Source organism: Gigantopelta aegis, chromosome 10 (genome assembly GCF_016097555.1).
Source record: "Gigantopelta aegis isolate Gae_Host chromosome 10, Gae_host_genome, whole genome shotgun sequence".
In the NCBI taxonomy this organism is placed as follows: domain Eukaryota; kingdom Metazoa; phylum Mollusca; class Gastropoda; order Neomphalida; family Peltospiridae; genus Gigantopelta; species Gigantopelta aegis.
Window position 1 is genome coordinate 36,869,684 of NC_054708.1, and position 15,343 is coordinate 36,885,026.

Here is a 15,343-nt window from a genome sequence, read left to right on the forward strand (position 1 = left end):
TTATTATGTAATTGAATTTTGGTATTATGTCATTAAAAGACGTAGAGACGTATAATGTTGCTTTCTGACAATCGATAAGCATTGATATTAATATTCCGAGCACATATGTGTGGTTTTAACATACAGATTAACTTATTTCGAACAGAATCCACCAAAAGTATATTCATTTTATCATTTACGGTATGTCATTTGCTCTCCAAAGCCAACTGTTGACGAGATAGTTTTATCGACCAAACAGCGCAACAGTTGAGTTGGTCATGTGAACGTACATATTTCCGACATGTGTGCGTTGACTATAGACAAATGGTTATTAGTCCATGAGCCGAGATCCCAAATTTGACCAATTGGCACCAAACTTAACTATACTTTTTTGATAGGTGTATGTATCTGGATTTCAAAACTTTTTTGCAGAGTAGCTTAAAGCCCCAGTCACACTGTTCCGGTGTATGGCTACGGTGACCCACGGTACTTGAAATCGGGGGAAACCATAGGTAACCGTAGCTTACAGTGGCTTACCGTATAAAAACCTTAGCACCACCGTCGCAGACTGTCTTTTTGGACACAATTGGAACATGAGCTACGGTTAGATACGGTTCATAGCACCGGGACCTACCGTGGGATACCGTGGCCATCACCGGGACAGTGTGACTGATGCTTAAGGTCAGAAAATGTGTTTTGGTAGAGAGGGGGTATTTTTCTAAACTTTTAATAACATTTCTCTGTATTAATCTGATTGTCAATATATAGATAGATTTAATTACACAAACTGAAATGCACTTGTCAACATTCACCAGGATTTACTTTTGAACTATCACCAGCTAATTAAGGCATTGCAACATCATTTTGTAATACAAGATGGCCGCCAATATATAAGCAAATCGTAATTAATAACAAGGAAATCATAATTTATCGCATTTTACATCAACTGGGAAGATATTTCTATGTTATTAAATGAATTTTATTTTTATGGGCCAATAAATTTATTTATAACAACCTCTTGCTAAATGACATATTGCATTATCATGTCAATCCAAGATGTTCATGAAAATCGCCGTCAAGAGTAAGAAGTGGTCATATCTTACATTCTACATATATTCCCTAGTGAATAATTTATACTTCAGATAAAGGTGTTTTTATATATGGAAACATTTCAATTCTAGTAATCTTTTGTATTAGAGATACATTTTATCACTGCATGAATCCAAGATTCCAAAATGGCTGCAAAAACAAAGAAATGACCACTGTATTTGTTAAGTATCACCTAAAACAATCATTTTGATACCAACTGCTACGTTTTAAGGGTAAACCAATCCTTTTCCCAAAACCATCTACATATAAAGTGCTTCACATGGATCAAATAGTTCACAATTACAAAATTGCTGTGATAAATGGGCATATGCACGCAAGTCACCAGTTACTAGTGTTTATATGAAGGGTGGCCGAAAAGTTCTGGTATTAATTACAAATGATTTATTGTACACTTATAACAGAAAGAAAGAAATGTTTTATTTAACGACGCACTCAACACATTTTATTTACGGTTATATGGCGTCAGACATATAGTGAAGGACCACACAGATATTGAGAGAGGAAACCCGCTGTCGCCACTTCATGGACTACTCTTTTCGATTATCAGCAAGGGATCGTTTATATGCACCATCCCACAGACATGGTAGTACATACCACGGCCTTTGATATACCAGTCGTGATGCACTGTCTGGAACAAGAAATAGCCCAATGGGCCCACCGACGAGGATCGATCCCACATCGACCGCGCATCGAGCGAGCGCTGTACCACTGGGCTACGTCCCGCCCCTCACTCATAAGAGTTTGCATGTATTAAATAAAATATGTTTGATGCTAATATGCTGCATTTGAACCAAATACATAATCATGTAGCATATCTCTACAGTCATCAAAGTGACTAGATATTCTCAATCAATAAAAGATAAACAAAACTGGCTTCTGCGCAGTCATCAAGTATCTCCAACTGAAAGGACTAACTCCAACAGCTAGCCATATGGCATTGGTGTCAACTGTTAACAGTTAAGAGGTGGGCAGCGGAGTTCAAGAGCAGAAGAGGGCGTCGAAAATGATCCAATACCAGGACACTACCAAACAAAATGTTAATAAAATACACGGATGATCGATGACTCATCACGCATCACATAGGCAATACAGTAGGCATTTCTCATGAGAAAGTTAAGGAATAAATTGGGTATAACAAAAGTTTCAGCACACCTGTGCACCTGTTGTTGCTATGGCTTTGAACTTATTAATCATCCTCCGTATTGACCAGATTTGGCATCTCCATATTTCTACATCTTCCCAAACTTGAATAAAACACTGGTAAGCATTATGCAAATGATGGTGATATCATTTCTGTTGTGGATGACCTTGTAATCCACTAGAAGGAAGCCTGCAAACACTCGTGTGATCTAGGCACTCGAGCATCGTTGGCAGCAAAGTGTAGACCGCGGAGGAGATTATGTTGAAAAAATAATAACAATAGACTCCGTCAGCGTAATTCATCATAGTTAGGCTCAGAACATTTCAGCCATCCCTTATAGTTTTATCATTCTCATTTTCTATTTCTATATAATTGATATATACTTTATTTTTGCATTTTTTAGACCAAGACATTTTATCTAACAAAATGTGTATTCGTGTGACGCCAACATTTCTCACCATAACATGGCAATTACTAGTATACTAGTATGCTTCAGCTATACCTGGAAATGATCGGCCATAACCAAATGGACTTAGTGGCTAATTATTAACACGATTAAAATTATTGCAGCGGTAGTTTTAGCATATGTCCCATGACAGCTACATCACCCATGCCCTTCCAGGCTGTAACACTGCTGATATATACTGACACACAATGAAAACGCAAAACAGATCTTTTTCAATATTTTGTTGTGATTAATGAAAAATATATTTTTGGACTTAAAATAACAATTTATGAGAGGAAGCCATTGATCGGTACTTTTGTCTGGGTTTTAATTCTGGTTTTGTTCTCGTTACACATACAATAGCAGAAACACACAAAATGGTGTGAAATGCGTTCACTACATGCTCAATCATGCTGCATGCAATGCACGTGAAATGCCAGTATGTGGACACATAAAAGTCACGTAACGGTGTCATATTCATCGTCACATTAAGAATGCCACGACTCAAAGAAGAACAAAGGGAGCGAGCGTTGGGCATGGTTCAAGGGGGGACTTCGCAAAGCCAAGTTGCTAGGACCTTCAGAGTCCATCCAGCAACTATTGGATGACTTGCCGAACGTCATCAACAGACTGGGAGTGTCTGTGATCGACCTCGACCTGGTCAACGTTCCATTACGACCCCACGCCAAGATCGGCAGATTCGACGACACCATCTCCGTGACCGGTTCAGAACTGCGACGATGACAGCAAGCAACACGATAGGACGTCATGGAAGGCCTATCCATCCGATGACGGTCATCCGTCGACTCAGAACGGTTGGACTTAGATGCAGACGCCCGTACAACGGTAACATTATGACATCGCGACATCGAGCTGCGAGACTACAGTTTGCTCTCCAGAATGATAATCATCCACCATCTTCCTCTCATAAATTGTTATTTTAAGTCCAATAAATCTATTTTTCATTCATCACAACAAAATGTTGAAAAATATCTGTTTTGATATGGCAACTCCTTTTGGTAATATTATACGTATAACGGAATAACCGGATACATATACTAGAAATTACAATGTTACGGCGAGAAAACTTTAAGTCTGACGAGTTTGACGAGACAAATTGTTCTGGCCATTCACATCTAGTGAATCTAGTGAATTATCAAGAGACAGAAAATGGGAAGGAAGGAAATGGTTTATTTAACGACGCACTCAACACATTATAACAGTTTTGTTTGGTGCCCTCAGATGGTACCAATGTTTGGTCTGGCTCATGGACTATATAGATTACAAACCGATCACTACGAATAAATGAGTTGCTCAACTTGCTATAAACGGCATAGTGCTATCAGTAGTAGGTACTGAGGCTAGGTGGATCACATAAACGGCATAGTGCTATCAGACTAGGTAGTGGGTACTGAGACTAGGTGGATCACAGAAACGGCATAGTGCTATCAGACTAGGTAGTGGCTACTGAGGCTAGGTGGATCACATAAACGACATAGTGCTATCAGACTTGTAATTGCTAGGTAGTGGGTACGGAGGCTAGGTGAATCACATAAACGACATAGTGCTATCGGACTAGTTAGTGGGTACGGAGGCTAGGTGAATCACATAAACGACATAGTGCTATCGGACTAGTTAGTGGGTACGGAGGATAGGAGAATCACATAAACGACATAGTCCTATCGGACTAGTTAGTGGGTACTGAGGCTAGGCGGATCACATAAACGACATAGTGCTATCGGACTAGTTAGTGGGCACGGAGGATAGGTGAATCACATAAACGACATAGTGCTATCGGACTAGTTAGTGGGTACTGAGGCTAGGTGGATCACATAAACGGCATAGTGCTATCGCACTAGTTAGTGGGTACTCAGGCTAGGTGGATCACATAAACGGCATAGTGCTATCGGACTAGTTGGTAGGTACTGAGGCTAGGTGGATCACATAAACGACATAGTGCTATCAGACTAGTTAGTGGGTACGGAGGCTAGGTGAATCACATAAACGGCATAGTGCTATCGGACTAGTTAGTGGGTACGGAGGCTAGGTGGATCACATAAACGACATAGTGCTATCGGACTAGTTAGTGGGTACTGAGGCTAGGTGGATCACATCAACGGCATAGTGCTATCGGACTAGTTAGTGGGTACTCAGGCTAGGTGGATCACATCAACGGCATAGTGCTATCGGACTAGTTAGTAGGTACTGAGGCTAGGTGGATCACATAAACGACATAGTGCTATCAGACTAGTTAGTGGGTACGGAGGCTAGGTGAATCACATAAACGGCATAGTGCTATCGGACTAGTTAGTGGGTACTGAGGCTAGGTGGATCACATCAACGGCATAGTGCTATCGGACTAGTTAGTGGGTACTGAGGCTAGGTGGATCACATAAACGGCATAGTGCTATCGGACTAGTTAGTGGGTACGGAGACTAGGTGGATCACATAAACGACATAGTGCTATCGGACTAGTTAGTAGGTACTGAGGCTAGGTGGATCACATAAACGACATAGTGCTATCAGACTAGTTAGTGGGTACGGAGGCTAGGTGAATCACATAAACGGCATAGTGCTATCGGACTAGTTAGTGGGTACGGAGGCTAGGTGAATCACATAAACGGCATAGTGCTATCGGACTAGTTAGTGGGTACTGAGGCTAGGTGGATCACATCAACGGCATAGTGCTATCGGACTAGTTAGTGGGTACGGAGGCTAGGTGAATCACATAAACGGCATAGTGCTATCGGACTAGTTAGTGGGTACGGAGACTAGGTGGATCACATAAACGACATAGTGCTATCGGACTAGTTAGTGGGTACTGAGGCTAGGTGGATCACATCAACGGCATAGTGCTATCGGACTAGTTAGTGGGTACTGAGGCTAGGTGGATCACATAAACGGCATAGTGCTATCGGACTAGTTAGTGGGTACGGAGGATAGGTGAATCACATAAACGGCATAGTGCTATCGGACTAGTTAGTGGGTACTGAGGCTAGGTGGATCACATAAACGACATAGTGCTATCAGACTAGGTAGTGGGTACTGAGACTAGGTGGATCATATAAATGGCATAGTGCTATCAGACTTGTAGCTGCTAGGTAGTGGGTACTGAGGCTAGGTGGATCACATAAACGGCATAGTGCTATCGGAGTTGGTAGTAGGTACTGATGCTAGGTGGATCACATAAACGACATAGTGCTATCGGAGTAGGTAGTAGGTACTGGGGCTAGGTGGATCACATAAACGGCATAGTGCTATCAGACTAGGTAGTGGGTACTGAGACTAGGTGGATCACATAAACGGCATAGTGCTATCGGACTAGTTAGTAGGTACTGAGGCTAGGTGGATCATATAAACGGCATAGTGCTATCGGACTAGTTAGTGGGTACTAAGGCTAGGTGGATCACATAAACGGCATAGTGTTATCGGACTAGGTAGTAGGTACTAAGGCTAGGTGGATCACATAAATGGCATAGTGCTATCAGACTTGTAGCTGCTAGGTAGTGGGTACTGAGGCTAGGTGGATCACATAAACGGCATAGTGCTATCAGACTAGGTAGTGGGTACTGAGACTAGGTGGATCACTTAAACGGCATAGTGCTATCGGAGTAGGTAGTAGGTACTGAGGCTAGGTGGATCACATAAACGGCATAGTGCTATCGGAGTTGTAACTGCTAGGTAGTGGGTACTGAGGCTAGGTGGATCACATAAACGGCATAGTGCTATCGGAGTTGTAACTGCTAGGTAGTGGGTACTGAGGCTAGGTGAATCACATAAACGGCATAGTGCTATCGGACTAGTTAGTGAGTACGGAAGCTAGGTGGATCACATAAACGGCATAGTGCTGTCGGACTAGGTAGTGGGTACTAAGGCTAGGTGGATCACACAAACGGCATAGTGCTATCGGATTAGGTAGTGGGTACTGAGGCTAGGTGGATCACATAAACGACATAGTGCTATCGGACTAGGTAGTGGGTACTGAGGATAGGTGAATCACATAAACGGCATAGTGCTATCGGACTAGTTAGTGGGTACTGAGGCTAGGTGGATCACATAAACGACATAGTGCTATCAGACACCTAAGTGGGTACTGAGACTAGGTGGATCACATAAACGGCATAGTGCTATCAGACTAGGTAGTGGGTACTGAGACTAGGTGGATCACATACACGGCATAGTGCTATCGGACTAGGTAGTGGGTACTGAGACTAGGTGGATCACATAAACGGCATAGTGCTATCGGACTAGGTAGTGGGTACTGAGACTAGGTGGATCACATAAACGGCATAGTGCTATCGGACTAGGTAGTGGGTACTGAGGCTAGGTGGATCACATAAACGGCATAGTGCTATCGGACTAGTTAGTGGGTACTGAGGCTAGGTGGATCACATAAACGGCATAGTGCTATCAGACTAGTTAGTGGGTACTGAGTCTAGGTGGATCACATAAACGGCATAGTGCTATCGGACTAGGTAGTGGGTACTGAGGCTAGGTGGATGACATAAACGGCATAGTGCTATCGGACTAGGTAGTGGGTACTGAGGCTAGGTGGATCACATAAACGGCATAGTGCTATCGGACTAGGTAGTGGGTACTGAGGCTAGGTGGATCATATAAACGACATAGTGCTATCGGACTAGTTAGTGCTTACTGAGGCTAACCGGATCACATAAACGACATAGTGCTATCAGACTTACAGCTGCTATGTAGTGGGTACTGAGGCTGAGCGGATCACATAAACGGCATAGTGCTATCGAATTACAGCTGCTATGTAGTGTGTACTGAGGCTAAGCGGATCACATAAACGACATAGTGCTATCGAATTACAGCTGCTATGTAGTGTGTACTGAGGCTAAGCGGATCACATAAACGACATAGTGCTATCGAATTACAGCTGCTATGTAGTGTGTACTGAGGCTAAGCGGATCACATAAACGACATAGTGCTATCGAATTACAGCTGCTATGTAGTGTGTACTGAGGCTAAGCGGATCACATAAACGACAAAGTGCTATCGAATTACAGCTGCTATGTAGTGGGTAGTGAGGCTAAGCGGATTAAATAAACGGCATAGTGCTATCGAATTACAGCTGCTAGATAGTGGGTACTGATTTATTCTTGAATGAATGAATCTTATTAAATATTAAGAAACATTTACATATGCCGTTTTGACAATATTATCTTGTTTTATTTACTTTGTATCTTAGGACACAAGTAAAAATGGTATGTAATTAATATTTGATGAACAATATTTCAGTGCTAAATGTATGAGAACATTACCAGAAATGTGTGTATTTTATTAAAAACCTGTAATCTGTATTACAAGCGTCTTTTCACTCCAAATATTACTAATATACTTAGTTAACGCCAGAAACAACTTAAAAAAAAATGTATTTGTGTTCCCTTTAATTTCAAAACTTCAAACAAACTGAGAAATATAATCAAAATCATAAAATTGTTTGGAAAATCCTCGATGTATTTACCAGCCGACACTTAATTAGTACACAGAGCAGATTTAAAATAAATAAATAAATAAATAAATAAATAAATAAAAACAAGCAAATATTTCTTTTCAAACTTGTTTTGAGTTTATGACATTATTTTGAAACACGTTCACTGGACTATTAAACAAGTCAGCTAGTTTGTTTTTATACTTGGTCATTTGTATATGCATGTTAAATATATACAGTATATATGTATGCGTGTGTTTGGTGTATGTGTGTGTGTGTGTGTTTAAAAAGGTGATGTATGTGTGAGTGAGTGAGTGAGTGAGTGAGTGTGTGTCTGTGTGTGCGTGTGTGTGTGTGTGCGTGTGTGCGTGTGTGTGTGTGTGGGTGTGGGTGCGTGTGTGCGTGTGTGTGTGTGTGTGTGTGTGTGTGTGTGTTTTAACAATTTATCTTTAAAAAAAATTCCAACTCAATTAACGATTATATTATGGTGGCGTCACGTCGTTAGTCTAACATGACCGTATTGGTATATCTTCTCGTCAGGTAGCGTCACGTCGTTAGTCTAACATGACCGTATTGGTATCTTCTCATCAGTTCAGGTAGCGTCACGTCGTCAGTCTAACATGACCGTATTGGTATATCTTCTCGTCAGTTCAGGTAGCGTCACGTCGTCAGTCTAACATGACCGTATTGGTATATCTTCTCGTCAGTTCAGGTAGCGTCACGTCGTTAGTCTAACATGGCCGTATTGGTATATCTTCTCGTCAGGTAGCGTCACGTCGTTAGTCTAACTTGACCGTATTGGTATCTTCTCATCAGTTCAGGTAGCGTCACGTCGTCAGTCTAACATGACCGTATTGGTATATCTTCTCGTCAGGTCAGATAGCGTCACGTCGTCAGTCTAACATGACCGTATTGGTATATCTTCTTGTCAGGTCAGATAGCGTCACGTCGTCAGTCTAACATGTCCGTATTGGTATATGTTCTCGTCAGGTCAGGTAGCGTCACATCGTCAGTCTAACATGACCGTATTGGTATTTATTCTCGTCAGGTCAGGTAGCGTCACGTCGTCAGTCTTAACAGACCGTATTGGTATATCTTCTCGTCAGGTCAGGTAGCGTCACGTCGTCAGTCTAACATGACCGTATTGGTATATTTTCTCGTCAGTTCAGGTAGCGTCACGTCGTCAGTCTAACATGGCCGTATTGGTATATCTTCTCGTCAGGTCAGGTAGAGTCACGTCTTCAGTCTAACATGGCCGTATTGGTATATCTTCTCGTCAGTTCAGGTAGCGTCACGTCGTCAGTCTAACATGACCGTATTGGTATATCTTCTCGTCAGTTCAGGTAGCGTCACGTCGTCAGTCTAGCATGACCGTATTGGTATATCTTCTCGTCAGTTCAGGTAGAGTCACGTCGTCAGTCTAACATGACCGTATTGGTATATCTTCTCGTCAGTTCAGGTAGCGTCACGTCGTCAGTCTAGCATGACCGTATTGGTATATCTTCTCGTCAGTTCAGGTAGAGTCACGTCGTCAGTCTAACATGACCGTATTGGTATATCTTCTCGACAGTTCAGGTAGAGTCACGTCGTCAGTCTAACATGACCGTATTGATATATCTTCTCGGTCATATTGGTATGATAATTAGACTAAGGAATAAAGTAAAATAGCATTATGCATATATATATATATATATATATATATATATATATATATATATATATATATATATATATACCCGCTCACCAATTCCATAGGGCCTGATATGAACCAAATGTTAAGTTGTGTGTTTGTTGTTTCAGCTCTGCCCTCGACGTGTATTGAGAATTGTGACGGACGTCCCAATGATCTATACGCCGACTGCTATGACTGCGTTAAGTTTTACATGTGTTTTGATGGAGTTCAAACGTCGTTCGTTTGTCAGCAAGCTACGCACTTTGATTTTCAATTAAAATTCTGCCAACCATCGTCTGATGCTGTATGCGGGTATGTTTGGTAACATATTGCTAGTATTGGTATATGTGTTAATTATAAAATACTGCCTACAATATATATAGAGAGAATAACTAGTTAATGACGTCGGATGTCTGCTTTATTCTGTGAGGGTAAGAATGGAGAGCCTCGCAGAATTTCTCATTCGGCCTGAACATTATAAAGCTGATATCCGACGTTCTGTGTGTGTATACTTACCTACCTTAAAAGTCAGGTATCATGAACAAGTGGTATTCATTATATTATTTACCTAATTCAGATATCATATAATAGGTATTGTATCCAAATGTTTAAATATTTTTAAAACAATCATACAGCGTAAAATGGTAAGCAGAATTCTGAAAAACGTGAGTTATGGCGTCACGCATATGTAGAAATCATCCAGCACCGGGGTGCTAGACAGATTTATCTAGAACCGGGATGCTAGACAGATTTATCTAGAAGCGGTGTGCTAGACAGATTTATATAGAACCGGTGTGCTAGACAGATTTATCTAGAACCGGGATGCTAGACAGATTGTGCAGTCCTGGCAGCTGGCAGCGTTCGATCACGAATGTGGAAGCGAACAATATGGTGATCTTGTCGTGGTGTCGTAACACGTCGTTGGCCTGGACGTGGACGGTCCCTGGTGGTTCTTGCCTGCTGTTATCTCTCGTGGAGTCTAGTGATTGTTGAATGGTGGCATCCATACCGCTGTGCGATGACTACTCGAAATGCCGACTTGAAGCATGCCTAAGGCACGTTCACGGTTCCTCAGCTGTCAACCTTGCCATCACTTGTTTAACGTTCCCTCAAAGACTACTTTATAAATGAAAGTGGCTTTTCAGAGACCATCTTGTATAGCCCCAATTAGCATGATTTGCACATTCAATTTACGTTTTTCATGCTATGCATGCAATATGTATGTTACTTATTCATTGATATTTTTAATGCTGATATACGCCGCATTCACATTTGTTATCATCAAATGGTGGTGCGTTTTCAATGCTGTTCAGTATATTTATTTGTACGTTTTTAAATCATTATTGTGGACTGAATTAATGAACTGTTTATTGTTATTTTAGAGCAGTATATTCTGCCACTAGTCCAACCAGCATGACATCTGCGACTAGTGAAGTCAGTGAGACGTCACCCGTGAGCTCGACGAGTGCCACATCGGCCACAAGTCTTACATCACGTATGCATGTTTTAAACCTCTGTTACATCTCTAGTCACGGTGTGACAAGTCTTACATCACGTATGCATGTTTTAAACCTCTGTTACATCTCTAGTCACGGCGTGACAAGTCTTACATCACGTATGCATGTTTTAAACCTCTGTTACATCTCTAGTCACGGTGTAACAAGTCTTACATCACGTATGTATGTTTTAAACCTCTGTTACATCTCTAGTCACGGTGTCACAAGTCTTACATCACGTATGCATGTTTTAAACCTCTGTTACATCTCTAGTCACGGTGTGACAAGTCTTACATCACGTATGCATGTTTTAAACCTCGGTTACATCTCTTGTCACGGTGTGACAAGTCTTACATCACGTATGCATGTTTTAAACCTCTGTTACATCTCTAGTCACGGTATAACAAGTCTTACATCACGTATGCATGTTTTAAACCTCTGTTACATCTCTAGTCACGGTATAACAAGTCTTACATCACGTATGGATGTTTTAAACCTCTGTTACATCTCTAGTCACGGTATAACAAGTCTTACATCACGTATGGATGTTTTAAACCTCTGTTACATCTCTAGTCACGGTATAACAAGTCTTACATCACGTATGCATGTTTTAAACCTCTGTTACATCTCTAGTCACGGTATAACAAGTCTTACATCACGTATGCATGTTTTAAACCTCTATTACATCTCTAGTCAAATATCAATGAAAATGGATAGAACCACTGTAATATGCTACGAACACCATACTAAATCAATAAAAAGTTACAGTATTTTTATGCAGTCGTCTTGAGTTTAGTGTACTATTTTTTATAGTGGTAATATGTAATATTTTATAGCTAGCATGGCGTTCCACATTAATAGTCTGGTCGTAGCCAGTGCCAGGTCTACCCACTGTTTCATGCACGTAAGCTGGATCGACCGCGTAACTTGTAGGCCCAATGCATATGGCCGAGTTAAAGAGCATCCTTTTTATGGATGCCTCAGTAGTTCAAAAGGTATCGTGGCAAGTCTGCAATTGTCGGGGTGATTCGATGTCATAGGTTCGAGTCCCAGCAACGGCATGGGACAATTCGTGAGGCCAGAAAAGATTTAATTATCCCCTGCGCCAGTGCCTTAATATATTGTCACAGATGGACGAGAGATTGAATATCAGTAAGACATTGTCCAAGAAACAAGTCAAACAACAAAACATTTTAACAAATTTATATACAAAACATGAATATACAAAATGATGATATCACTCCAGCATAACACTACCCAAACCTTAAATTAAACCCCCCAAAACACTGTATTCCGGTGTCCATGGTTTGCCAGTTTGAGCCAACTAGCTTCCAGTCAATGTCCAAGCCTCAGTACATTAATCATTTTAAACCAGTTCAATTTGTATCAGTATTAATTCATCTGAAATTCACTTTCATCGCGAATAGTCAGTCAACATCTTGATGATGACCAGACACTAGCACATCTTGTTTGGTTGGCTGTTGACATCTCTTGCAAACATTCTAACAGTCCGCCACCACGCTAGCCTGTAGACATCTCTTGCAGATGGTTCTGCTACAGTTCTGTTGGTTACATCTGTGCCATCCCTCACACCCAGCTATAGCTCACGTAGCTCACGTTGCTCACGTTGCTCTCGTATCTCACATACTTATCATGGTTCTGGCTCACATAGCTCCAACTCAAAGGCTGAAACAAAAATGGCTACAAATAGGCTCATTTAATTTAATAATTATGGCAATAAACTACCACCTTATTATCAGGCCCGTCTATGACACTTATAAAACTATCGTAACACAATAAAACATATTAGCCTTAACCCCTTGTGTTGTACCATATTTACTCCTGGCGCACAACACAAATTACGCTTAACCCTCTAATACGGTCAGTTACACAACCGCAAACATACACTATACACACACACAATTATCCTATAACAAAAGTAACACTACCTAAGTTATAGCACCTGATATTATGCACTAATATACAACACTATTTCAGGCCCGTTTTTAATTCGGGACTTTAAAATGTCTTATAATGCTAATACGGAAACCTGACGATGCAACTATAAAAATGAGCCCGCCCGCCCAATCCCCCCCGCCCAATCCCCCCCCCACCCCCACCCCCCACACACACACTTTGTAAATCCGTCCTACAGGCCTACACTTACATGTATATCTAAATATAAACAAATAAACAACCCTATTAATAAACACCACAAACAAATTACAAATAACTAAATTTCCCTGTATTTGAGTCTTTGAGGGAAATATAGTCAAACTATCTGTTTAAAAGACTAAACCACATACCTCCTAAGAGCCGTTTTTCCAGCCAACTTGCCTGCTGGAAACCTTCTTGACAAATGCACTGATGAACAGACAGGTGACGTTTACTTTTCCCACAGCCTGCATGCTTTTTACCTGCAGCTTACTTTCCTACTGAAGAAACTCAAAATACTGCTCATAAAACGTTATGACACAACTTTTCACAATTTACCCAGTATGCTCATGCTCTACCAGATATATGACAAAATATTGGGCATTTATTATATAAACCCCCTTTAACATCATAAAATACATAAAACTAATCTTTTCTGTGACATATATATGTATGTAATCGTCAACCTCGACATACATACAATATATAGATATTCATACATCAATACATACTAGCCAGTGCCAGGTCTGCACGTAAGCGGGATCGGCCGCGTAACTTATAGGCCCCATGCATATGGCCGAGTTAAAGAGCATCCTTTTTAGGGTATCGTGGCAAGTCTGCAATTTGCGGGCGATTCGGTGCCATAGGTTCTAGTCCCAGAAACGGCATGGGACAATTTGTGAGCCCAGAAAGGATTTAATTATTCCCTGTGCCAGTGCGTTAATATCTATGTATGTAACAGTCAACCTCGACATACATACAATATATAGATATTCATACATACATACATAGATACATAGATAGATACATACATACATGTTTTTGTCGAATACTTTGGTTTATATATTGGAAAATAATTGTCAAATTTTATTTGTTGAATTTATATTTTGTAAATGTGTAGATACCTGAAAGGAACGTGTAAAGAATCGAGAAAGATCTATGTGAAGTCCGTTTCCTAGAACTTTCCTACATTTTGCTTAACACTGACTGGCATTTTGGTTAACTTTTTCCCCATCAGTACATGTATACATTTATATTCTCTGTGATATTCCATGAATTATATTTCTTTTTTGCAGTTCTTCGCCTTGGAAAAATAGTTTTAAATATTAGCCATAAAATGTTCGTTATGAAAACGAACCCTTTTCCACGATATTTTAAATTTCTCTCCATATAATTATAGTTTAAAATAACAACAAAACCATTTTTATTTGAAACATTGGATACAATATAAATGGTATGACCCCCCCCCCCCCCCCTCTCTCTCTCTCTCTTTCTCTCTCTTTCTCTCTCTCTCTCTCTCTCATTACAAATACCATGTTTATCATCAACACAACTGACGAGTACTAATGTTTTGTCTAAAATGGACATTGTGTAACTGTGTGATATTAACTGTATATGTGTTTACAATTGATTAGCATCAACGGGCTGTACAAACGACTGTGCTAATAAGGCAGATGGTATCTACGCTGACTGTTACGACTGCACAAAGTTTGTCATGTGCATAGGTCAGACAGCAGTTCCACAGATTTTCCAGTGCTCCCAGGGGAAAATCTTCAGCATTCGTACAAATTCCTGTGAAGATATGACCCAAGCTAACGCAGTTTGTGGGTATGCATTTTATATATGGTAATCGTAGTCCACGTGCACAGTCAGGCGTGGGTTTGTGATGGATGGAAGGTGTGTGTGTGTGTGTGTGTGTGTGTGTGTGTGTGTGTGTGTGGATACTTCTGCTCAATACGAAAAATGTTTCCACTAACTGATTTTAAAATGCATTCACCGTTAATATAGAACTTCCATTTAACTATATAAGTAGTTGCATGTAGTCCCTTTCTCTGCACAGAATTCTGAATCCGCCCCAAATCGTAGACAGGTAGTGTAGAATCACAAATAACAC

The 15,343-nt window shown here is 40.7% G+C and overlaps 1 protein-coding gene across 1 annotated transcript in view; it reads left to right on the forward strand.

Annotated features, from left to right (window-relative positions):
- The window catches only part of LOC121383607 (mucin-19-like), a 31,721-nt gene that overhangs the window by 10,898 nt on the left and 5,480 nt on the right, over nucleotides 1–15,343 (forward strand). The window contains 3 exon segments of the mRNA XM_041513698.1: nucleotides 9,928–10,111; nucleotides 11,182–11,294; nucleotides 14,865–15,049. Of these exon segments, the coding sequence (XP_041369632.1) occupies nucleotides 9,928–10,111; nucleotides 11,182–11,294; nucleotides 14,865–15,049 (482 nt within the window).